The sequence below is a fragment of the Callorhinchus milii genome, unplaced genomic scaffold (genome assembly GCF_018977255.1).
Source record: "Callorhinchus milii isolate IMCB2004 unplaced genomic scaffold, IMCB_Cmil_1.0 Scaffold659, whole genome shotgun sequence".
NCBI lineage: Eukaryota > Metazoa > Chordata > Chondrichthyes > Chimaeriformes > Callorhinchidae > Callorhinchus > Callorhinchus milii.
Genome location: NW_024705400.1, coordinates 17087 through 43037, shown reverse-complemented (window position 1 = coordinate 43037; position 25951 = coordinate 17087). Strand labels below are relative to the sequence as shown.

The 25951-nt window shown below is 50.0% G+C and overlaps 1 protein-coding gene across 1 annotated transcript in view; it reads right to left on the bottom strand.

Moving 5' to 3' along the window:
* Positions 1 to 300: 300 nt before the first annotated feature.
* Positions 301 to 25951, bottom strand: part of LOC103173849 (synapsin-1-like) — a gene marked incomplete at its 3' end in the record, with an annotated part of 33315 nt that continues 7664 nt past the window's right edge. Inside the window, 6 exon segments of the mRNA XM_042346359.1 lie at positions 301 to 997; positions 3756 to 3849; positions 3984 to 4118; positions 4561 to 4663; positions 5849 to 5923; positions 12128 to 12270. Of these exon segments, the coding sequence (XP_042202293.1) occupies positions 301 to 997; positions 3756 to 3849; positions 3984 to 4118; positions 4561 to 4663; positions 5849 to 5923; positions 12128 to 12270 (1247 nt within the window).

Below are 25951 nucleotides of genomic sequence, written 5' to 3'. Positions count from 1 at the left end.
GATAAGAGACAGAGAGAAGAAAGGGGAGGAAAAGAGAGAGGTGGAGAGAAAGGGAGAGATAGAAAGGGAGTGATAGAAAAGGAGAAAATAAAAGGACAGGCAGAGAGGGAAAGAGAGAGAGAAAGAGGAAGAGAAGCAGAGACAGAAGGTGAGAGAGGAGAGGAGAGGGAGAGATAGAGAAGCAAAGAGAGCGACAGAGAGAGAGAGAGAGCGAGAGATAAAGACACAGCGACGGAGAGAGAGAGAGAGAGAGAGTGACAGAGAGGAGAGCGAGAGAGAGAGAGAGAGAGAGGAACTCACTTCATCTGAGGGTGAGGGCCGATGGGATCTTGCTGTGACGGCTTGTGTTGAGCGGGCGCCTGTTGGGCGGGTGCCCTGGTCAGCGGTTGCCCTTGTTGGCCTTGCCCCATCCCTCGGGGCTGTTGGGTGGTGGGTGCTGCCTGCCTGGCCTGCTGGGAGGGCTGTGGGGGCTGGTGTGGCTGCGGAGGGCCCCTCTGCTGGCTCTGGGACCCGGAGTGACGTCCCCCGGGGCCCGGCTGGCCCCCCGGTTGCCTGGGCTGGGCTGGCTGGCCGGCCGGAGCTGTCTGCCTGCCGTGCTGGGGTTGGGGTTGGCTCCCGGCTGCGGACGGCCTGTGGGAGGAGGGCTGGCCGGTTGGGGTGGGCTTGGGCTGGGGCCCTCCTGCCCCCATTGGCCTCTGGTGTTGAGGGGAGGCCTGTCGCTGAGGGGACTGATGGCCTCCGCTCCCTGGGTTCCTCTGCAGCTGCGGGGATGGAGAAGGCCGAGGCTGTTGAGGGCCTTGGCTGATCGGGCGCTGAGGTTGACCTTGGCCCACGGGGCTCATCTGGCGCTGGACGGGCGGCTGTTGGGTGGAGGGGCTCGGCAGTCGCTGCTGTTGCTGAGGAGGAGGTTGGGGTCCCAAGCCCTGCACGGGTTGGCCTTGTGGCGGGGGTCGGTGGTGGCTGGGGGGGGCTTGTCTCTGGGGTTGCTGTGGGCCTCCTTGAGGGGAGGGGAGAAAGGAGAGGTTTTACCATCAACATCATTGCTCCCCCAAAAAATACAGTCATTACACTTTACAGCGTATCCCGTGAAGCGCTTTGAGACGTCTCGGTTGACGTGATCAGGCGCCGGGTCAATGCCAGGATTATTATTATCATAATAATAACCCCACCCCACTCCCCCTGTAGCTCAGGGGTTAGACCCCTCCCCTCGCACCCCACTCCCCCTGTAGCTCAGGGGTTAGACCCCTCCCCTCGCACCCCACTCCCCCTGTAGCTCAGGGGTTAGACCCCTCCCCTCGCACCCCACTCCCCCCGTAGCTCAGGGGTTAGACCCCTCCCCTCGCACCCCACCTCCCCCTGTAGCTCAGGGGTTAGACCCCTCCCCCTCGCACCCCACAGCCCCTGTAGCTCAGGGGTTAGACCCCTCCCCCCTCGCACCCCACTCCCCCTGTAGCTCAGGGGTTAGACCCCTCCCCTCGCACCCCACTCCCCCTGTAGCTCAGGGGTTAGACCCCTCCCCCTCGCACCCCACTCCCCTGTAGCTCAGGGGTTAGACCCCCTCCCCTCGCACCCCACAGCCCCTGTAGCTCAGGGGTTAGACCCCTCCCCTCGCACCCCACAGCCCCTGTAGCTCAGGGGTTAGACCCCTCCCCTCGCACCCCACAGCCCCTGTAGCTCAGGGGTTAGACCCCTCCCCTCGCACCCCACAGCCCCTGTAGCTCAGGGGTTAGACCCCTCCCCTCGCACCCCACAGCCCTGTAGCTCAGGGGTTAGACCCCTCCCCTCGCACCCCACAGCCCCTGTAGCTCAGGGGTTAGACCCCTCCCCTCGCACCCCACAGCCCCTGTAGCTCAGGGGTTAGACCCCTCCCCTCGCACCCCACAGCCCCTGTAGCTCAGGGGTTAGACCCCTCCCCTCGCACCCACAGCCCCTGTAGCTCAGGGGTTAGACCCCTCCCCTCGCACCCCACAGCCCCTGTAGCTCAGGGGTTAGACCCCTCCCCTCGCACCCCACTCCCCCTGTAGCTCAGGGGTTAGACCCCTCCCCTCACACCCCACTCCCCCTGTAGCTCAGGGGTAGAACAGACACACACAACACACACAGACAAAAGGCAAACCCACAAAACAGATGCACAAAGACACACACACAGACACACACACACACACACACACACACGTGTGCTTCTGTTGCCGATTGGTAGATCGTTTTTCGGGGGTAATAATCCCTTAAAAATAATACTAATAGTGTGGTCACTCAATCCACGACTGTTTGTGAGGACCCGGCGGTGCACATTGAGCTGTCGCAGTTTCGCCCACAGAGTACACAGTCACTACACTTCAGAGTAAAGTCTGTGAAGCGCTTTGAGACGTCTGAGCAAAGATCACTGACATAGTGCTTTATCGTGTCGTTGAGACGTCTCAAAGAGGTTCAGAGCGCTTTACTGTCCGTGTGTTTGTCAGCGGCCAATTGCGCACAGCAATGTCCCACCAACAGTCATGGATTGAGTCATCAAATAATTATTTTTTAATAAATTTTTGAAGGGATTATTACCCTATTACGTGGGAAGGTGATCCTACTCACAGGTTCCTACTGAATGCCGGTAACCGGAGGCGTGTGTGTGGAGTGAGGAAACTCGAGTAAAGTTACGCCGTCCGGTTCCGCCCGGGAATCGAACCCGAGTCCTCGCTACAGGGCCTCCAAACACATCACTAACATCACAGAATATACAGGACAGGAGGAGGCCATTCGGCCCCAACTAGTCCCCACTCCCCCACTCTTACCCCAACTGGTCCCCACTCCCCCACTCTTACCCCAACTGGTCCCCACTCCCCCACACTTACCCCAACTGGTCCCCACTCCCCCACTCTTACCCCAACTGGTCCCCACTCCCCCACTCTTACCCCAACTAGTCCCCACTCCCCCACTCTTACCCCAACTGGTCCTCACTCCCCCACTCTTACCCCAACTGGTCCCCACTCCCCCACTCTTACCCCAACTAGTCCCCACTCTCACCCCAACTGGTCCCCACTCCCCCACTCTTACCCCAACTAGTCCCCACTCCCCCATTCTTACCCCAACTAGTCCCCACTCCCCCACTCTTACCCCAACTCATCCCCACTCCCCCACTCTTACCCCAACTAGTCCCCACTCCCCCCGCTCTTACCCCAACTAGTCCCCACTCCCCCACTCTTACCCCAACTAGTCCCCACTCCCCCACTCTTACCCCAACTCATCCCCACTCCCCCACTCTTACCCCAACTGGTCCCCACTCCCCCCGCTCTTACCCCAACTAGTCCCCACTCCACCACTCTTACCCCAACTGGTCCCCACTCCCCCACTCTGACTCCAAGTGCCTTCCAGACCGTAACAACTCTCTGCGTAAAAAAAAAGTCTCCACGTCTGGACTCTCCTCTGGCTCTTTTGACAATTACCTTAAATCTGTGTCCAACCCCCCCCCCACCCCCCCCCCCCCCACTCCCCACCCCCCCACCCCCACCGGAGGAAACAGTTTCTCCCCTATCTCCCCTTATCAAAACCCCTCATAATTGTGAACTTCTATTAAATCTCCGCTCAACCTTTTCTGCTGTAAGGAGGACAGTCCCAGTCTCTCCAGTCGAGTCTCTCCCCATCACTGAAGTCCCTCATCCCTGGTACCACCCTGGCAAATCTCCTCCGCCCCCTCTCCAAGGCCTTGTCCACTACCATTAACATCTGTAACATCAGGGTGGGGCAGAGTGCTGGGATAACACTGTTACCTTGAGGTGGGGGTCGCTGCTGGGGGACGAGACTTTGCTGAGGGCCTGGGCTCTGTCGTGGTGGGCCCTGGGTGGGGGGATCGGTGCCCGCCGGCTGGAGAGAGAGAGAGACACGAGAGAATTGGGTCAACGTGAGGAACTCAAGTCACTGAGCTCAGCCCTGACTCACAGCGGTGACGGGTCACCGCGTGTGTCAGACACCCACCCGGCTGATCACGTATCACTCACCTGGGTGGGTCTGACTGGCGAGGGCATGGGCGTCCGGCTTAGAATCTGACTCATTTTCATCACAACCAAATCCGCTATCAAATGTCTGTCCTCTTCCTCGTGTTCCCCAATCAAAGGCATTGCGCTGTCCATCACCTGGAATACAGCAACGTTCATTACAACGTCACACAGCGCCCTATCCGGTCTTCGAGACGCCTCAAAGCGCTTCGCAGGAAAGTGCGGTGACTGTGTTTTTTGTGGGCCAAACGCGGCAGCAGTTGTGCTCACAGTCGCTGTGTGTGTGTGTGTGTGTGTGTGTGTGTGTGTGTGTCTCACAAACAGTTGTGGATGGAGTGACCACATCATTATTCTTTTATCTTTTCAAGGATTTACCCCCCGTTAATCGACGACTTACTGCTGGTAAACTGAGGCGTTGCGCAGAGTAAGGAAACTCGCCCAAGGTTTCGCCCGGTGCGATTCCGTTAGGGAATCAAACTTAGCTTCTCTCGCTTGGGAGGCAAGTGCAACCTGTCCTCGTAATTTAACCCTTTAACCCAAAGCGCAGTTTCACGACCCCCGGCCAGAGACTGACTCTGACCTCGATAATGTAGTCACGTCCGTCCTTTCCCCGAATGGCCTCCACAGCACAGATATCGATGCCGCCAAAAATCTCCGAGCATTCGTCAGCCCATCGCTTGTACCTGCAAAACAGTCACCGGATTAATGTGCGTCCGCACTCCCAGGACAGGGTTAGAGACACAGTAACGCTCCCTCTACACTGTGCGTCCACACTCCCAGGTCAGGGTTAGAGACACAGTAACGCTCCTCTACACTGTGCGTCCGTCCACACTCCCAGGTCAGGTTTAGAGACACAGTAACGCTCCTCTACACTGTGTGTCCACACTCCCAGGTCAGGGTTAGAGGACACAGTAACTCTCCTCTACACTGTGTGTACACACTCCCAGGTCAGGGTTAGAGGACACAGTAACGCTCCCTCTACACTGTGTGTCCACACTCCCAGGTCAGGGTTAGAGACACAGTAACGCTCCTCTACACTGTGCGTCCGTCCACACTCCCGGGTCAGGGTTAGAGGACACAGTAACGCTCCCTCTACACTGTGTGTACACACTCCCAGGTCAGGGTTAGAGACACAGTAAAGCTCTACACTGTGTGTACACACTCCCAGGTCAGGGGTAGAGACACAGTAACGCTCCTCTACACTGTGCGTCCACACTCCCGGGTCAGGGTTAGAGGACACAGTAACGCTCCTCTACACTGTGCGTCCACACTCCCAGGTCAGGGTTAGAGACACAGTAACGCTCCTCTACACTGTGCGTCCACACTCCCAGGTCAGGGTTAGAGGACACAGTAACGCTCCTCTACACTGTGCGTCCACACTCCCAGGTCAGGGTTAGAGACACAGTAACTCTCCTCTACACTGCGTCCGCACTCCCAGGTCAGGGTTAGAGACAGAGCAGCGGGAAAGCTTGCCAGATAGCGCTCTCAATGGCAAACTATGTGGGTTTACCTGGATAGAATCCAGCAGTTACCCCAACGCACACTCTGGGCTCCCCGCAAGCTTTGGCTCTTGCCATCTGCACCTAATACTCTCTGGAATTAGGTAAGTAGGAAGCGTCCCTCCAGGGAGAGAGAGAGAGAGAGAGAGTGCCTCCCATTCCAACAACCTATCTCAGCAATTTCCAGGTGTAGTTGGGATGCGTGGGATTCTCAGTTGGGTTTGGAGACTGTTAAGTGGTGGGTTTCCACGCGTGTTTGTGTGTATCAGACACCCGGCTGATCACGGTAACAGGTATGTGTCAGACATATATCGGCTAATTACGGTGATGGGTTAGACACTTGGCTGACAGGATAAAAATCATGATTACCTGTCAGATACGGCAATCTGTTCCAACATAGCTGAACCAGTGTTAGCCTTCCAGCTTCCTGAAATGGATGTTCGCCTGAAATCACAAGCTATGTGTCAGTCTGGCCCAGTTGTTGCGTGTCAGTCTGGCTCAGTCGCTGTGTGTGTGTCAGTCTGGCTCAGTCGCTGTGTGTGTGTCAGTCTGGCTCAGTCGCTGTGTGTGTGTCAGTCTGGCTCAGTCGCTGTGTGTGTGTCAGTCTGGCTCAGTCGCTGTGTGTGTGTGTCAGTCTGGCTCAGTGGCTGTGTGTGTGTGTGTCAGTCTGGCTCAGTCACTGTGTGTCAGCCCGGCTCAGTCGCTGTGTGTGTCAGTCCGGCTCAGTCGCTGTGTGTGTGTGTCAGCCCGGCTCAGTCGCTGTGTGTGTGTGTGAGCCTCGGCTCAGTCGCTGTGTGTGTGTGTCAGCCCGGCTCAGTCGCTGTGTGTGTGTCAGCCCGGCTCAGTCGCTGTGTGTGTGTCAGCCTGGCTCAGTCGCTGTGTGTGTGTCAGCCTGGCTCAGTCGCTGTGTGTGTGTGTCAGTCTGGCTCAGTCGCTGTGTGTGTGTCAGCCTGGCTCAGTCGCTGTGTGTGTGTCAGTCCGGCTCAGTCGCTGTGTGTGTGTCAGCCCGGCTCAGTCGCTGTGTGTGTGTCAGCCTGGCTCAGTCGCTGTGTGTGTGTCAGCCCGGCTCAGTCGCTGTGTGTGTGTGTCAGCCTGGCTCAGTCGCTGGGTGTCCCCCTGGCTCAGTCGCTGGGTGTCCCCCTGGCTCAGTCGCTGGGTGTCCCCCTGGCTCAGTCGCTGGGTGTGTGTCAGCCTGGCTCAGTCGCTGGGTGTCCCCCTGGCTCAGTCGCTGGGTGTCCCCCTGGCTCAGTCGCTGGGTGTCCCCCTGGCTCAGTCGCTGGGTGTCCCCCTGGCTCAGTCGCTGGGTGTCCCCCTGGCTCAGTCGCTGGGTGTCCCCCTGGCTCAGTCGCTGGGTGTCCCCCTGGCTCAGTCGCTGGGTGTCCCCCTGGCTCAGTCGCTTGCCCTCTCACCTCTGGTTCAAACCTCATGTGGTGGTGCAGATGATGTGCAAATAAAATGTAAGTGGTGAAGTGTTGTGAAACATCTCTCTGGGGTGAAAGGTGCTATGTAAGTGTAGCTGTTGACCAGTAAACTGATATCGCAGTAATTGTGTAATGTTCAGACCTGTTTATTTTGGATAAAACTCACAAATCTTTGAAATAAGTCATCCTTGAAATCACAATTTCAACATAAAAATAATAATAATGTTGCATCTAATGTGGACATTTTGGCCCCGAGAGAGAGAGAGAGAGAGAGAGAGAGAGAGACGTCCCACGAGACTTCCATTTCCACAGCGTCTTTCACTCACTCCAGAAAGACTGTGTAAATGTAAGTGGTGAAGCATTGTGAAATGTCATCCTGATATGAAACAGCAATTTTGTCATAACAAAAATAATTCTACATCGGATCTGGTGCCTTTCACATCAGGATGTCCATGATTAACAAGATGAAGCATCGTAATGCGTGGCCGGGTAAGTGATGCAGAAGGGAGGGCTTCAGATATTCGGTGCCAGCTATAATAATAATAATAATAAAATAATCATAATAAAATCGAACAGAAAAAGGAGGTTCAGTGATTAGAACACTCGCTTTGCAAACGAGAGGACCCGGGTTCGATTCCCGGAGGGGACAGGACAGGGCGAAAGGTTGAGCAAGTTTCCTTACTCCACACACACGCCTCTGTTTATAGCAGTAAGTAGGAACCCGTTAGTGCATTACCGGGTCACTTTCCAGGGGTAAAAATCCCTTCAAAAAAATAAGAATAATTTAGTGATTCAGTCCCTACTGTGCGCAATTGGCTGCTGCGTTTCACCCACAAAATATATGGTCTTCACAATTATATCCTATGAAGCACTCTGAGATGTCTTTCATGAAACGCACTGCGTACATGTAAGAGGTGAGACGTCATCCTGACGTGAAACCATTATTTCAACAGAACAACTAAAAATAATCTTACATCAGACCCTGTGTTTTTTACGTCAGAAGGACATCTCACAACACTTAGAACATAATAAGATAAGAAATGCTGGAAAAACAAGCCCAAGGTCAATCTAGTTCACCTTCCGCCTTATAATATATAAGTATAACAATCCTTGTATTTGATACAGCGCCTTATCACGTCTTTGAGACGTGTCAAAGTGCTTCACAGAATATACCGTAAAGTGAATTCATTGTGTATTTTGTGGGCAAAACACGGCAGCCAATTGCACACAGAAGTATCCCACAAAAAGCCTTGGATTGAGTGACCAAATGATTCTTTATTCACTTATTTATTTTTTTGAAGGGATTACCATCCACGGAAAGCAATCTGCCAATCCACTAACAACCAGGTTCCTGCTTACAGCTGCTAAACAGAGGTGTGCGCGCGTGTCTGTGTGTGTGTGGAGCAAGGAAACTTGCCTAAGGTTTCGCCCTGTCCTGTCCCACCCGGGAATCGAACCCGGTACCTCTCGCTTGCGACACGAGGGGACTCACCGCTTCATTACCAGACTCCAGAGTAGTTGTGGAAAGGGATAAGGACCAATACAAGGAACTGGAAGATGCTAATGTCGGAGTTAAAAAGGGATCTGGTCCATGTGGATTGGAATAAAAGATTGGCAACTCAAACAGTAAGTGAGCAATGGGAGGCCTTCAGTGAGGAGATAGTTGGGGTACGTATTAAACACAACAACACGATTACATTTGTATAGCGCCTTTCACGTCGGGAGGACATCCCAAGGCGCTGGGAACACATTCCCAGGAGGGGGAAATGCACAGCATCCAATGCCTATGCTCGCTGGCCTGGATGACTGAAGAAATTGGGATTAAAATGATACAGAAAAAGGAGGTTCAATGGTTAAAGCGCTCGCCTCTCAAGCAAGAGGACCAGTGTTCGGTTCCCGGGCGGGACAGGACAGGGCGAAACGTTAAGCAAGTTTCCTTACTCCACACACACACACACACACACACACACACGCGCGCGCCTCCGTTTCCGAGCAGTAAGTGGGAACCCGGTTGTTAGTCGATTGGCGGATTGCTTTTCCAGAGGTAATAATCTCTTAAAAAAATAATTTGGTGACTCAATCCACGACCTTTTGTGGACCACAGCTGTACACTATTAGCTGCTGCATTCCTCCCACAAAATACACACTCTTTACAAGTATATTCTGGAAGCGCTTTGAGACGTCTCGAAGACGCGATAAGGCGCTGTATCAAAGGGAAGGATTATTATTAATATTATTATTATTATAATGCCAGGTTCATAACACACTCGAGAGTCGAGTAGGACACAAGAAGTGCAGAGGAGAACTGAGAAAGGGAATAAGAAGAGTGTGTGAGGAAAGATTAGTGAGTAATAGAAAAGGTTCTTTTGTAAACATAGAAAGAGTAAAAGGATAGTCAAAGGAAGGGTGGGGGACCATTAGGAACCAAAAGGCAAAGTAGAGGGCACGGCTGAGGTACTGAATGAGTATTCTTCACAGAATGTATGTCTTCACAGGTGAGAGATGCTGTGAGGTGCCGTGTAAGTGTAAGTGTAGCTGTTGACCATATCGGAGTCATTGTGTAACGTTCAGGCCTGTTTCCTTCGGATAAAACTCACAAATCTTTGAAACAGTCATCCAGGAAACCACTATTTCAACATAAAAATAATAATAATCGTAGATCTGAGTCTGGCCCTTCCACGTCGTGGTTTCAGCTGCTTCGACGCCAGCAGTTTTAACCGAACACACACTCTGGGCTCCCCTCGAGGCTTGGCTCTCGCCAACCTGCGCCTAATACTCTCTGGAATTAGATAACAGGGTGTGTCCCCTCCAGGGAGAGAGAGTGCATATTCAATTACAGCCACGGGAATTTCCATGTGTAGGTGGGAGGCATGGAATTCTCAGTGGGATATTGAGACGCTTAAGCAACGGTGATGTATTTCCATGTTACAATCGCTTGGCTGACCGTAAAAGAATGTCAAAAGGAAATTCTCAGACACTTTAATAATAATGTTAATTACCATTGTTTGAATCCGTGCCTCATTGTCCTGTCGTGACGTCTTAAAATGTTTCACAGGATTTTACTGTGAAGCGCGCGGGCGAAACATGGGGGCCGGTGTTTGTGCAGAGCGACGCCTGGCAAACAGCTGCGGAGGGAACGGTTTCATCTGTCAGCCAGGACACCGAGGGAGAGAGAAACTACCTTCGCCTCTCACCCCCGACAGCGGCGACGCTGAACAGGGCACAGATGGGGAGTGTGTGAGGTTTAACATCTTGTCGCAATTGGCTGCCGTGTTTCGCCCGCAAAATATACAGTCGCTACACTTTACAGTATATTCTGTGAAGCGCTTTGAGGTGACGTGATACGGCGCTATATCGAATCCAGGATTACTATTATTGTTGTTGTCCGAAAAGGACAGCGTCTCACAATGTGGCGCTCTCTCTTTCTCCCTCTGGGGACAGAGAGGACATGAGCGGCCAAATTCTAGACAGTCTGAGGCTTGTGTAGGGAAGAGACTGTAGACTCCAACAACAACAACAACAAAATGACTTGACAAAGCGCCTCGAGGTTGGGAGGACGTCCCAAGGCGCTGGACAGTCAGGGGTTTGGACCCGAACTGGGGGTTGGGGGTTGGGGAGGGCAGAGGGGATGAGGGTCGAGGAGGGTGACCGAAGGTTCGGTTGGTCGAAGAGGGTCTTGAGACGGGTCTTGACGGAGGCGAGGGAGGAGGCGAGTTAGAGGGACTGGAGCTGGGCAGGGGGACCCGAACCAGGCCGGCGCCCGCTGAGCGGAGGGAGCAGACGGGCCACAGAGGCCGTGGAGGCCTGAACTGGCCCCGAGGTGACATGTTTGACAGCACGTGGAGTGTGGGGGAGTGTGAGCCCTCTGCGACGGTCTCTAGACCCGCACTGGATGCAGGGAATCCTCCCCATGAACTCCTGCAGCCAAAGCCCTAACTGACGGGGAAGGGTGGTCCTCGCTGGACAAGCAGCGGGAAAAGCTGGCCAGACGGCGCTCTGGATGGCCAAGCTACGCGTGGGTTGAGCTGGTTAGACTCCAGCAGTTACCCCAACGCACGCTCTGAGCTCCCCGCAAGCCTGGGCTCTCGCCAGTCTGCGCCTAATACTTTCCGGGATTAACTAAGCAGGCGGCGTCCCTCCAGGGAGAGAGAGAGAGAGAGTGCATATTCCATTCCAACGATCTATCCCATGTGTAGGTGGGAGGCCTGGAATCCTCCGTTGGATTTGGAGACTCTTAAGCAACGGTGATGGGTTTCCGGATGTGTCAGACACCCGGCTGACCTCCAAGTAATAGTGTGTGGCTTGTGTCAGCCTGGCTTAGTCCTGGCAAACCAACCGCAAGTTCCAAAAATATGTCTTAGTTTTGTGTCCCACTGTCATCGTGATGGGTTTAATCTGACCACTAGTGATGACAGGGTGAAGCAATATAGCAACGCACAGAAAACATCTGTCAGGGATACTGACAATAATTATAATAATAATCCTTGCATTGGACCCAGTCTTATCTCGTCCATCGCAGGATGTGTTTTGTTGGCAGCTGATTAGGACGGTGATGTCCCCACAAATAGCCCTGGATGAGTGAGTGGCTTTATTTGGGGGACTGACGGCGAGAGAGAAACCTTTTTAATAAACATTTTTAAAAGCATAATAGTCATTTGGTCATTCAATCCACTACTCTTTAAGGGACGCTGCTGTGCGCAATTGGCTGCGGCGTTTCGCCCACAAAATACACAGTCACTACACTTTACAGTACATCCTGTGAAGCACTTTGCCATGTCTCGATGACGTGACAAGGTGCTGTATCAAATGCAAGGATTTTTATTATTATTATGGATAATAACAAGAGGTCCTGTCTGCCTGTTCGGGTGGATGTAAAAGCTCCCATGGGTATGGGTGAAAAAAAGAACGGCGTTTCTCCCAGCGTCCTGGCCAACAAACCCTCAAGATATATAGTTACTCATTTCTAATTCCGTCCACGTGTTTGTGTGTGCGCGCGCGCACGCGTATGTGTGCGTATCTGTGTATTTGTGCGTGCGTATCTGTGTCCGTGTGGGCCTGAGTGCGCCTGTGTCTATGTGCGTCGTGTGTGAGCATAGTCACTACACTTTACAGTGTATCCTGTGAAGCACTGCGAGACGCCTTGATGACGCGATATGGTGCTGTATTAAACGAAATGATTATTATTATTATTATTGGAGTGGGAGAGCTCAGGGAGGTGGTGACTCACATGTAAGCCTTGTAGTTGCTGCCGATTTTCTGGATACGGACATCATATTTGGCATCAATGAAAGACTCGGTAGTGGCGTAGGTCTTAGTGAGGGCAACAACACTTGCTATGTCCTGGAAATCATACTGAGTGTTTACTTTGACCTGTGAAAGAGAGAGAAAGAATGTGTAAGAGAGAGTGATTGTGTGAGAGTGTGTGTGAGACAGAGTGAGGGAGAGAGTGAGAGAGAATGTGATAGAGTGTGTCTGTGAAAGTGTGTGAGAGAGTGTCTGTGAGAGTGTACGTGAGAGTCTGAGTGTGTGTGTGTTTGTGAATGCGTGAGTCAGTGTGTGAGTATGAGAGATTGTGACAGTGAGTGTGAGAATGTGTGTGAGTGTGTGAGTGTGAGAGAGTGTGAGAGAATGTGAGACAGTGTAAGAGAGAGAGTGCGTGTGGGGGAAGAGAGTGATGTGTGAGTGTGTGTGTGTTTGAGAGTGTGATTGTCCACAAATATACGGTCAATTCGCTTTACAGTCTGTCCTGTGAAGCGCTTTGAGACGTCGAGAAGACTTGAAAAGCGCTATATCAAATGCGAGGACTATTATTATATTATTATTGTTATTGTGTGTGTCTGAGAGTGAGACAGTGTGTGAGTGTGAGATCATAGAATCGTACAGCACAAAAAGAGGCCATTCGGCCCATCGAGTCTGTGCCGGCTCTTTGAATGGAGCAATGTAATGTCGATCCCACTCCCCGGCCCTTTCCCCATAACCTGCAAATGATTAAACCCGTCCTCCTCAAATACCTGTCCACTGCGCTTTAAATAGTTGTCAAATCGTCCTCGACCGCCCTTTCAGACAATTCGAACAACTGCGCGAAAACAATTCCTCTCATCTTCCCTCGACTTCCTTTAGAGACTATTTTGAATCTGTGATCTCGAGTCACCGACACTCCCACCGGTGCAAACAGTCTTTCCCTTTCTAACCCATCAAATCCCCTCATGATTTTGAAGACCTCTATTAGGTCCGCGTAACCTTTTCTGCTCCAATGAGAATAATCCCGGCCTCTCCCGCCTTTCCTCGTCATCAATAATAATAATACTCCTTGCAATTGATATAGCGCTTTTCACGTCTTCTCCCTTTTGTACATTGGCCGCTCTCCAGTCCTCGGGCACCACTCCGGTGTCCGACGAAGATTGAAAAATTGTAGCCAAAGCCTCCGCTGTTTGTACCCGTCCCTCCCATAGTAACCTCGGCTGCATCCCCTCCGGACCGGGCGACTTATCACCTTCAGCCCAGTCAACCTTTTCAGTACTTCCTCTCTGTTTATACTCATCCTATCCATTTCCTCTGCCCTCTCCTCCGACACTGCGGCATTTAGTGCATCCACTTCTTTTGTGAAGACAGATACAAAGTACTCATTCAGCACATCAGCCATTGCCTCCACAATAAGATTTCCGCCTTCTACCTTTGACTATCCTTTCTTTCTTGATATGTTTGTGAAATATTTTAGAATTCCCTTTAGTGTTACCCGCTAACCTTTCTTCGTATAACCTTTTTGCCCCTCTTACTTCCTTCATCAGTTCTCTTCTGTACTTCCTATATTCGATTTGGTTGTCTTCCGTATCTCCGGTTTGACAGTTGTCACACTTCTCCTTTTTCTGCTTCATTCTCAATACAATTACCTTCGTCATCCCGGGAGGGTTTGGAAGCCCTACTTTTCCCTTTTGTGGGAATGTATTTGTTCTGTCCCCGAGCTCTCTCATCCTTGAAGACTTCCCACTGCTCTTTAGTTGTTTTACCTGCCAATCTTTCCTGGCTCGGTCCCTTTTTAACTCACTGAAATTTGCCCTCTTCCAGTTGAGTACCTTCAGCTTAGACGGTTCCTCGTCTCTTTCCATATTCCCTCTGAATCTAATGATGTTGTGATCACTGTTGCCCGAGACGCTCTCCCACTGAAACCTGCTCCACTTGCTCCTACTTCATTCCCCAGAACTAGATCCAGCACTGCTTCCTTCCTCGTTGGGTTGGAAACGTACTGATCAAAAAAGTTGTCCTGTATGCATTTTAGGAATCTTTCTCCCTCCTTGGCCTTCGAGCTGTTGTTTTGCCATTCCGTGTTGGGATGATTAAAGTCCCCCATTATCGCGACTGGCATCTGTCTGAGATCTGTTTGCAGATCTGCTCATCTATTTCCTTCCCACTATTTGGTGGTCTATAGTACAACAACAACAACAAGAAGATTACATTTATAAAGCGCCTTTCACGTCAGGAGGACGTCCCTAAATATACTATAAAATAGTATATCCCTACCAGATTGTGACAGTGAGTCAGTGTGAGAGTGTGAGGCCACCTCCCCCCTCCCCTCTGCCACCTCCCCTCCCTCTGCCACGCCCCCCCTCCCTCTGCCACCGCCCCCCCTCCCTCTGCCACCGCCCCCCTCCCTCTGCCACCGCCCCCCCTCCCTCTGCCACCGCCCTCTGCCACCCCCCCCCTCCCTCTGCCACCCCCCCCCTCCCTCTGCCACCCCTCCCTCTGCCACCGCCCCCCTCCCTCTGCCACCGCCCCCCCTCCCTCTGCCACCCCCCCCTCCCTCTGCCACCCCCCCCTCCCTCTGCCACCTCCCCCCTCCCTCTGCCACCTCCCCCTCCCTCTGCCACCTCCCCCCCTCCCTCTGCCACCGCCCCCCTCCCTCTGCCACCCCCCCCTCCCTCTGCCACCGCCCCCCTCCCTCTGCCACCCCCCCTCCCTCTGCCACCGCCCCCCCTCCCTCTGCCACCGCCCCCTCCCTCTGCCACCGCCCCCTCCCTCTGCCACCCCCCCCTCCCTCTGCCACCGCCCCCTCCCTCTGCCACCCCCCCCCTCCCTCTGCCACCCCCCCTCCCTCTGCCACCGCCCCCCCTCCCTCTGCCACCGCCCCCCTCCCTCTGCCACCGCCCCCCCTCCCTCTGCCACCCCCCCCTCCCTCTGCCACCTCCCCCTCCCTCTGCCACCGCCCCCTCCCTCTGCCACCTCCCCCCTCCCTCTGCCACCTCCCCCCCTCCCTTTTCCCGGCAAACACCGGTTCGCTTCACCTGTTATTATTTGCCCCACCATCGCCATTTTGCCCCTTCTCTCTGGAGCTCCATTGCCGGAGTCATTCCGACTCCCCTCTCCGCTTCACTCAAGACCATGTCAACACTTAACTCTTTGACTACTCCTTTGGAGTCCTGTCGTGCAGTGGTTATTCTGTCTCTCACACACACTCTCTGTCTCTTTCCCCCCCCCTTACACAACTACACTCTCTCACACACTATTTCTCTCACACTCTCTCAATCTCTCTACAGTTTGCTCAGCTGGCCCGCCTCCACCGTCAACTAGGATCTGATGACTTTCCTCTCATTGACCAAGTCTTTTATCCCAATCACAAGGAGATGGTGAGTTGGAAGATTCTAGAATGTTCTTTAGTATACCGATGGGGCAACTGGAGAGAGACCGACTAGTACGTCTGTCCTTCTCAGGCTTTTTTCCGTGTCTTATTGTTGGCCGTTGTTGTAACAACAGCAGCAAATGACATTTACACAATACATTTCATGTTGGAAAGATGTCCCAAGATGCTGAGCAGTGGGGATTTAAGAGAGACAGACTGAGCGACAGCGAGAAACTGGGAGCCAGAGAGACTGGGAGATGACATTTACACAGAGCCTTTAAGATGACCCAAGGTGCTGGACAGTCAGGGATTTAGACCCAAGCTGGGTTGGGATCAGGAGTGGGCGAGGGCAGGCAGGGTGGGCATACGAGGGTGATGATCGAAGAGGAGGTTCTTGAGACGGGCCCATGAAGGAGGCAAGGAAGGGGGCAAGGATGCAGGATGAAGTTCCAGAGGGTTGGGCAGGTCTGACCGCTAATGGTGCGGCTGGCAAGGTGGGTGACGTGGAGCAGCCTGGAGTTCGCTGAGTCGAGGGAGCGGACAGGGCGAATTAGCAGATCACAAAGGTAGGGAAGAGCAAGCCTGTGGAAGGTTTTGAAGGTGAGAATAAAGATTTGAACTCAATCCTCTGGAGGATAGGGAGCCAGTGAAGCCGGGCGAGGGTGAGGAGATAGGGTCGGAGTTGTAAGCCCAATCCAAGGCCTCGGAGGACTTGGGACATCCGCCTGAAGTGAAAGGAGCTCTACAAATGTAATTTGTTGTTGTTGTTGCCCAGTTTGTAATGAACCGTTTTTTTAAACCTTGCTGAAGGCATTAACTTGTAATTTTTCCTGTTTGGTATTTACCTCGAGTGTCTTTCATGTGAGTAGAATCTGCAATCCCTCCTTACCCAGGAGGGTAAATAAACAATTTTTTATCAGAATCAAAGCAATAGGCTTAAAATGGGGTTTAAAGTATTTTTGGGCTGAGAAAAAGGCCTCGGTGTTGTCTGGTAGACTGCGAGAAAGGCATATTAAACAAGGAATGACCTGGGCTCTGGAGCGGAGAGAAATGGGTTGATTTACGAGCTAAACGTGCTCTTGTCAGGGCGAAAGTCACTGTGTAAATGTAAGCGGTGAAGCGTTATGAGACGTCTCTCTGGGGAGTGATAGGCGGTGTGTAAATATAAGCGGTAAAGTGTTGTGGGACGTCTCTCTGGGGGGTGAAAGCTGATGCGTAAATGTAAGTCTTTGACTGTTGTGGTTAGTATTAAATCCGGACAGATGTGTACACTGAGCAGTCTCCCGATTCTGGTTAATTGTGCTTCAGTCTGGCTCAGTCAGACACACCCTCAACATTTACTGCAAAGGTTGTATCCGTCTGCGAGGACACTGTGGGAGAGAGAGAGAAACTCCCTTATCTTCAGTGACGACAACCATGTCTTGCCCACAAAATATATTTACACAGAATTGTAATGTGTCCCGTAAAGTGCTTTGAGATGTCCCGACGATGTGATAAGGTGCTACATCAAATGGTTATTATTAAGGAAACTTGCCTAATTGTATGATAATAATCCTTGCATTTGTTACTGCACGTTATCATATTTTTGAGACATCTCAAAACTCTTCGCAAAATATACTGTAAAGTGTAGTGACTGTATTGTGTGAGCAGCCAATTGCGCACAGTGACGTCCCAAAAGCAGTCGTGGATTGAGGGATCAAATTATTATTTTATTTTGAATGGATTATTACCCACGGAAAAGCGATCCGCCAATCGTCTGATGACCTACTGCTAGGTAAAGAGAGGGGTGTGTGTGTGTGTGTGGAGTAAAGATACAACAGCAGCAGCAACAACAACAAATTACACTTATATAGTGCCCTCCACGTAGGGTGGTGTCCCTGAGTGCTAAATGGTGGCGGTCAATTGTTAATTGATCGGTGGATCGCTTTCTGGGGGCAATAATCCCCCCCAAATTTTGGTCAATCAATCAACGACTGTTTGTGGGGCACTATTGTGGCTGCCACGTTTCACCCACAAAACACACAGACGCTACAAGTTAAAGTACACTTGAAGCTCTTTGATACATCTCATGTGGAGTCCTGTAGCTCAGTGGTTAGAGCACTCGCTTTGCGAGCGAGAGACCTGAGTTCAATTCCAGGCAGGTCAGGGCGAAACCTTGGGCAAGTTTCCTTACTCCACACACCTGATAATAATCCCTCCAAAGCCCAAAACAATAATTAATTGGTCATTTTCAATTCATGTTGCTGTGCGCAATGGGCGGCCGCGTTCGCCCACAAATATACAGTCGATTCACTTTATGGTATATTCTGTGAAACGCTTTGGGACGTCGAGAAGACGTGAAAAGCGCTATATCAAAATGTAAGGATTATTATTATTATAAGGTGCTGTATAAAATGCAAGGATTATTATTGTATTGTAGTTTGGCAAGTATCCTTACTCCACACACACGCCTCTGGTTACCAATTGTTGGTCGATTGCCGGATCGGTTTCCGGGGGTAATAATCCCCCAAATATTGAGATGTCTCAATGATGTGATGAGGCGCACGAGTGATTGTGTATATGTATGTGTGTGTAAGTGTGTGTCTGCGGGAGTGTGCGCAGGGTTCTGTGGGGGCGTGCACGGGGGGGCCTGCGCAGGGGTCTGTGTCAAAGTGTGTGCGCATGAGCATGTACGTGTGTGAGTATGTGTGTGCAAAGTGGGAGCTCAGCAATGTAGGAAGTAGGAACCCAGTTGTTAGTGGATTGGTGGATTGCTTTTCCGGGGGGGCCATAAAAAAATAAAAAAAAATTATTTGGTCAATCAATCCACGACTGTTTGTGGGACACTGATGTGTGTGTGCAATTGTATATTCACAGTATATTCTGTGAAGCGCTTTGAGACGTGCAAGGATTATTTTTATAATCTTTCGCAACAGAGTGAAACCATTCCATGAGACATATGACGATAACAGAGAGGAACTTGTGCCGGCAAAAATAATTGATTAAACGATGTGGAGACAGAAAGGTTTACTTATATACTGAGAAGATCGAGCGGCAGGCAAGCAAGCACACGTTTCCTTACTTCACACACACCTCTGTTTCGCCCACAAATATATAGTCAATTCACTTTACAGTAAATTCTGTGAAGCGCTTTGAAATGTCTCGAAGATGTGATGAGGTGCGATCCTAATATGGTGACTGAGGATTATTAATGAATAGGTGAAATGATTCTGGACAATTGTAGATGGAGAATGCAGTTGAAAGGATATTTTATTGAATTTCTGCCTTATTAAATTGCCTCTTTACAGGCGGGTGGGGTTGTGGGTATGGTCAAGAAGGGTAGGAGGTGGGAGGGCACGGTGGAGGGAGGAAATATTTAATTCATCTTCAAATTCATTGTTACCTCTATCAGCCGATGGGGGGGTGCGGTGATAGGGATATCATCTTAATCCCATTTACAGGTTCCGGAGGACGTTTTTAGGCAGGCTCTATAATCGTACCGTTGTCCACTCCGTGAGTTTTCCAGTTCCCAAATGCACTGGGTTTCCCAGTGTCTCGAAGGTTTGCATGGTTTTGAAGTGGATTTGTGGGTTCGAACTCTATTCCCGACCTGGGGCTTGAACCCCCACAGGGAATAATCCCTCCAAAGACAAAACAATAAGAAATTGGTCGTTTTCAATCCACGACTGTTTGTGGGACACTGCTGCGCGCAATCATCTGCCGCGTTTCGCCCACAAATATACAATTTATTCACTAAACAGCATATTCGGTGAAGCGCTTTGAGACGTCTAGAAGACGTGAAAAGCACTGTAATCCCTTAAAAAAATTAGCTGCTGCATTTCGCCTACAAAATATACAGTCACTACACTTTACAGTATATTCTGTGAAGTGCTTTGAGGCGAAGTGATATCAAATGCAAGGATTAGTATTATTTTTACTGTTCAGAGAACAAGAAGTATTGAGGGATTACAATAGGAAGTGTCCAAAATAGATTGGAACAGGGAAAAGAAGAGGCAGTATCGTGAATACAAAAGGAAATGGGTTCCTCTCTTTCACATATCCTTCCCCAACAGCTTAAACTGTGCACAGAGCGCACCTGCAGTTACAGAATAAATCACCAATGTCTGTTTTCACGTCAGGAGGATGTCCCGAGGCGCTGCACAGACAGGGATTCGGACCTGAGTTCAAAGTTGGGATTAAGACGGGTTGTGCTCCACCACTGTCAAGCGCTCTGGGATCGCGACTTTGCCTGAGGAGCACTAAATAAATCAAAGCTGTTATTATTATATTGCAAAGTCCTGACGAGGAAAGCTTACCTGAGCCGCACATTAAGATTGAACATGTTCTCTTTAAAACATACAACCAGTGCTTCCCTGTTGCTCTATCTCTCTACGTCTACACGAAATAAGTAAACCTTTCTGTCTCCACATCGTATAATAAATTATTTCTGCTGCGACACCTGTCTGTCTGTTACCGTCATGTGTCTCGTAACTGGTTGTGGTTCTGTTGTGAATCATTGCTCACACAAACAAAGTGGATTTGTGGGTTCAAACTCTATTCCCGACGTGGGGTTTGAACCCGCAAACTTCTGACTCAATGGGGAAAGAGCGTGACCGAACTTTACACAGGCGCTACGCATGGTGTAGCCCCATAGCTCAGCGGTTATAGCACTTGCCTCGCAAACGAGAAGACCCGGTTGGATTCCTGGCAGCGAGAAACGTTGGGCAAGTTTCCTTACTCCACACGTCTGGTTATTTTGCGAAGTATATTCTGCAAAGCGCTTTGAGATGTTTTGAAGACGTGACAAGCCACGACGCCAAATGCAAGGTTTATTATTATTAACTGCGAGCTCTCAAACCCTGACCAACCCACGAGGGCGGGAGACAGGTTGAGGTTGTGGGAGGGACTGATAAACTCGGGCTACATATAGGTGGAGGAAGACAGACAGCAGGAGAGAGAGAGAGAGAGAGAGAGAGTGTGCGTACAACCAACTGACCACCCAACCAAGTAACCAACCAACCCATTGAGAGTGAGTGAGAAAGACAGTGTGAGAGTGCACGTGAGGAGAGGGTGTTATTGAGAAGGTAAGACTTCTCTCCTCAGGAAACAGAGGTTGAGACTATTTTGTTTGAACTGAGACACAGTCACTGACTGAGACATAAACCCACTGTGTCTATGGAGAAACTGGACTATGAGGAGCGATTAGATTTATTATTATTATTAGATAAACTGGACATGTTCAGACTGGAGAAGAGAAGGTTCAGGGGTGATATGATTATGTTCTTTTGGATTCTAAAGGGAATATGGAGCTGTTTGATGAGCTGTTTTATCTTGTACTGAAAAGTAGAACTACAGGATTGTAGCCTGCGATTGAAATTCAGAACAAATCTGCGGAAATACTACTTCAGTGAGTGAGAAATAAACGTATGGAACCGGCTCCCAGGCAGACAGACGGCAAGCAAAGGAGTGTTGATTCTTCCAAGAATAATTGTGATCAATTTCTGTTAGAAAATAATATCTGGGGATACAGTTTATAGTTTGGGACACAATATGCCAAGCAACTGCCAGGACCATCGACGTGTTCCCGTCATTAATAATAATAATCCTTGCATTTGATGTAGTGCCTTATCACGTGTTTGAGACGTCTCAAGGGCTTCACTTTAAATACTGCGTGAACTGACTGTGTATTTTGTGGGCGAAACGTGGCAGCCAATGGCACACAGCAGTGTCCCACAAACTGCCGTGGATTGAGTGATAACGTTCTTTTAAGGGATTATTACCCCCAGAAAGCGATCCAACAATCGACTAACAACCGGGTTCCTACTTACTGCGAGGCAAACAGATGCACGTGGAGGAAGGAAACTTGCCTAAGGTTTCGCCCTGTCCTGCCCAGGAATCAAATCCAGGTCCTTCCTGGTGGTTGTCCACAATACAGCTATGGTGGAGCGGCTTATGTTTCTGCTACTTTGGTCAAGAGAGTCAGTGATGTATTATTAGCATTTGTAAAGTGCCTTTCAGGTCGGGAGCACTTCATAAGCACTGGATAGTCAGGGGTTTGGATGAGCTGAGGTAAAGGATCAGGGGTGGTGTAGGACAGGGAGGGTAGGAATAGGAGGGTGACCGAACGCGTGGTTGAACAGGAGGATCTTGAGACGGGTCTCGAAGGAGGTGAGAGAGGGAGCAAAATAAGAGGACCAGGGGATGGAGTGCCAAAGGGTGGGAGCAAAGCAACGGAAGGCTTTCAAAGGGAAAGAGTACTTTCTAACCATTGTAATGTTTGTCCTCTACATTTTCAGAAGTCTTCGGATCTTTCCTCAGTCAGATCAAATTTATTTGCTCTTCAACGAACAGCCATGACCGTCAAGCTGCTTGGCGTTCTAGTTGTCCTGCTGTCTGTTGGGAGACTCTCTCAAGCCTGCACTTGTACAGCACTCCATCTCCAGAGCGCCTTCTGTAGCACTGACGTGGGTGAGGAAGGATATATATTGGCTCTAAAGGGGGTGCAGCGCTGATTCACCAGAATACTTAAAGGTTTAAATTACGAGGATGAATTCACTTGCCTCTCTTACAAGCAATTCCCCTCTTGCCTATGAATCACAAACTAGACCGACAGAGAGATACGCGCACAACGAAAAGCGCAGACAAGACACGTATGCGCACACACACACACACACACACACACACGGACAGAGAGACGACAACAACAACAAACTGCATAACCTTGGTATGTATTCCCTTTAGTATAGAAAGTTGAGGGATGATCTAATGGAGGTTTTTAAATAATAACAGGGTTCGATAAACATAAACAGAAGCTATTGCCTCTCGTGGGGGAATCCAGAACAATAATAAGCCTTGAATTTGATTTACCGCCTTATCACGTCTTCGAGTCGTCTCAGAGCAGTTCATTGAACAAACCGTAAAGTGAACTGACCTTTGCTTTGTGGGCGAAACATTTTGTGTTTTAAAATTAGAGATAAGCCGCTTAGCAGTGAAATGATACAAAAGGGAGTAGAAATCTGGAACTCTCTCCCACAAAAGGCTGTGGATGCGGGAACCATTCGAATTTTTACGACCACTGCCTTTTCTCTTAATGTTTTTCAGTTGTAAGGGTCAGAATAACAAGCGATAGAGCGTCTTCACCCTCTATGACTCGATACCTTGTCAGACAAATTACGGTATGTGACATACAAACAAAAATATACAGTAAAGTCACTTTACAGTATATTGTGTGAAGCACTTTGGGACGTCTCAAAGACGTGATGAGGTGCTATATTAAATGCAGGGATTATTAATATTACACTGTGTTCCAGCCAGGACTGGCGATTCATTCATAACAGGAAAGCGTCCCAAGGCACTGGACAGTAAAGGCCCTCTCCACCATCGTCGGGTCTTAGCCTCTCTCCCCCCCACCCTGTGGAAGTCCATCTCGCTCTGCCTTGCTCCCTCCCTGGCCTCGCTCCCTCAAGAGCCCCCCTCTTCGACCGGGTCTTCGGTCATCTTTCTACCCCCCACCCTCCGCCCCTCTTGGTCCCAATCCACAGCTCGAGAAGCTATTGCCTCCAGTGGGTGCGGGAATCCAGATCAAGGGGTATCACCTTAAAATTAGAGCGAGACCATTCAGCAGTGAAATTAAGACAGTTTTTCACCCAAAGGGGAGTGCAAATTTGGAACTCTCTCCATCAATAGGCTGTGGATTGTGGATCTATTCACATTTTTAAGATGGGAGTTCGATAAGATATTTGTTAGGTCAGGGCATTAAGGGATACGGGGCGAGGGCGGGGAATTGGGAATGGAGGTACTGATCAGCCATGATCTTATAAATGGCGGAACAGGCTGGAGGGGCTGAATAGCCTACTCCTGTTTCTATGAATCCGAATGCAAACCCGTTTTATTTTGTGCAATAGGGAGCCAGTGGAGCCCAGTGAGGACTCGGGTGATACTCCGGAACGGAGGTCAGTATGGGTGAGTATGCGAGTGGCGCATATGTCGCTTTTGTAATTATCATGTCTATTTTCTGAGCAGATGTTCAAGGGATCCGAAATGATGAAGAGAGTTGAACACTTCTACACAAGGAATAGCGGCCGTCTCTGTGGCTATACACCTAAGGACAATTACCGAAATGAAGACTATCTGCTATCGGGTGAGTGTTGTGCCTTATCATTCACATGTGGAGTCCTGTAGCGTAGGGGTTAGTGCGCTCGCCTCGCAAGCAGGAGGAATTGAGTTTGATTCCTGGGCAGGAAGAAACCTTGGCAAGTTTCTTTACTGCACACACAAAATCAGAGGTAGACCTTTTAGAAATGAAATTAAGAAGCAGTTTTTTCCCCCCAAAGGGCAGTGGATGTCTGAAACTCTCTCCCCCAAAAGGCTGCGGAAGCTGGATCTACTCATTTTCAAGGTGGAGGTAGAGAGATATTTGTTAGGTCAAGGGATGGAGCGAGGGCGGGGAATTGGGAATACAGGTACAGATCAGCCATGACCTTATAAATGGCAGAACAGGTTGGAGGGGCCTCTGTTTATCTCGCGATAAATTGGAACATGTTTGTTAGTCGATTAGTCGGTGGCTTTTCCGGGTAATAATTCTTCCAAAATTTGTTTTAAAAACTTACGTACTCAATCCACGACTGTTTGTAATACTAATCCTTGCATTTGATATAGAGCGTTATCACATTGTTGAGACATCTCAAAGCACTTCACAGAATATACTGTAGTTAATGACTGTAAATTGTGACCGAAATCGACAGCCAATTGTGCACAGCATTATCCCACAAACAGTCATGGGTTGAGCAATCACTTTGTTTTAAGTTATTTTATTTTGAAGGGATTATTACCCCCCGGAAAAGCAAGACGTCGCGAAGATGTGATCAGGCACTGTATCAAATGCGAGGAGTATTATTATTTAAAATGAATCCTGTGCAGTACTTTGAGGCATGAGAGTCCGGACGTGAAAGCATTATAAAAAATCCAAAGATAAATATTACTATCATTACTACGGTGTCTCTCACTTGTTTTCTTCCAACTCCCCAGGTATGAGAGAAACCTCGATCAGCATCAGGGTGACTTCGTGTGACTTTGTCATGCCCTGGAAAGAGCTGACAGAATACCAGCGGAATTCAATGCAACAGAAGTACTCGGATGGTTGCGAATGCGAGGTATTGAGATCTTTTTTGGTCAGCCGGGAGTCTGACACATGCGGAAATCCATCACCGTCCTTAAGAGTCTCCAAACCCAACTGAGAATCTCATGGATCCCACCTACACGTGGAAATCCCAAAGAAAGATTGTTGGAATGCTCTGCGCGATCTCTCTCTCTCTCTCCCTGGAGGCACACATCCTACTTACCTAATTCCAGAGAGTATTAGGAGCAGATTGACAAGAGCCAAGGCTTGGGAGGAGCCCAGGGTCGGCATTGGGTTAACTGCTTGAGTCGAACCTGCTAAAATCACATAGCTTGGGAATTGATATCCAATGCAATGAGGATCACTTTCTGGGGGTACACTAATGGTCCTGCACACTACTGGGTGCAATTGGCTGCGCGTTTCACCCACAAAATATACAGTCACTGCACTTTACAGTATATTCTGTGAAGTAGTTTGAGAAGTCTCGAATACATGATCAGGCGCTATATCAAATGCAAGGATTATTATTATTAAGAACATCAGAATTTTCTAGGCAACAGAAGACCAAAGTGGAGTCCTGTAGCTCAGTGGTTAGAGCACTCGCTTTGCAAGAGAGAGACCTGAGTTCAATTCCAGGCAGAGGGCGAAACCTCGGGCAAGTTTCCTTACTCCACACAGAGCCTAATAATAATCCCTCCAAAACCAAAACAATAATAAATTGGTCATTTTCAATCTACGACTGTTTGTGGGACATCGCTGTGCGCAATTGGCTGCCGCGTTCGCCCACAAATGTACAGTCAATTCACTTTACAGTGTGTTCTGTGAAGCGCTTTGGGATGTCCTCCCGACGTGAAAAGCGCTATATCAAATGCGAGGATTATTATTATTATTATTATTAAAGTCCATCTTGTTTGCCTCCACCGTGTTGGCAGTCGCTTGACATGTCGTGCCCCAAACTATATACTGCGTCCCCAGATTTTTTTTATAGCAGAAATCAATCTAATTTGTCCTTGAAGCAAATGACGTTTTCTGCTTCCGCCGTCTCTCTCGGGAGTGAGCCTGTTCTATAAGTTTACCACTCACGCCACTGAAGCAGTTTCTGCCGATGTCCTCTGAATTTACCCCCTTCAATCGCAGACTGTTAATAAACAATTAAGAATATTATTATTAATCATAAGAAGTCTCTTGAATAGAACTCTAAGTGTCTGTGGGAAGGGAGCAGGAAGTGTTGCGGAATAGAACAGGGGGTCTCCTGAGTCAGGAAGTGTGGGGTCAATGCTGAGCCTAATAGTTCTGATGTTTCTCACTCACATATTCTTCCACAGATTATCCCGTGCTAC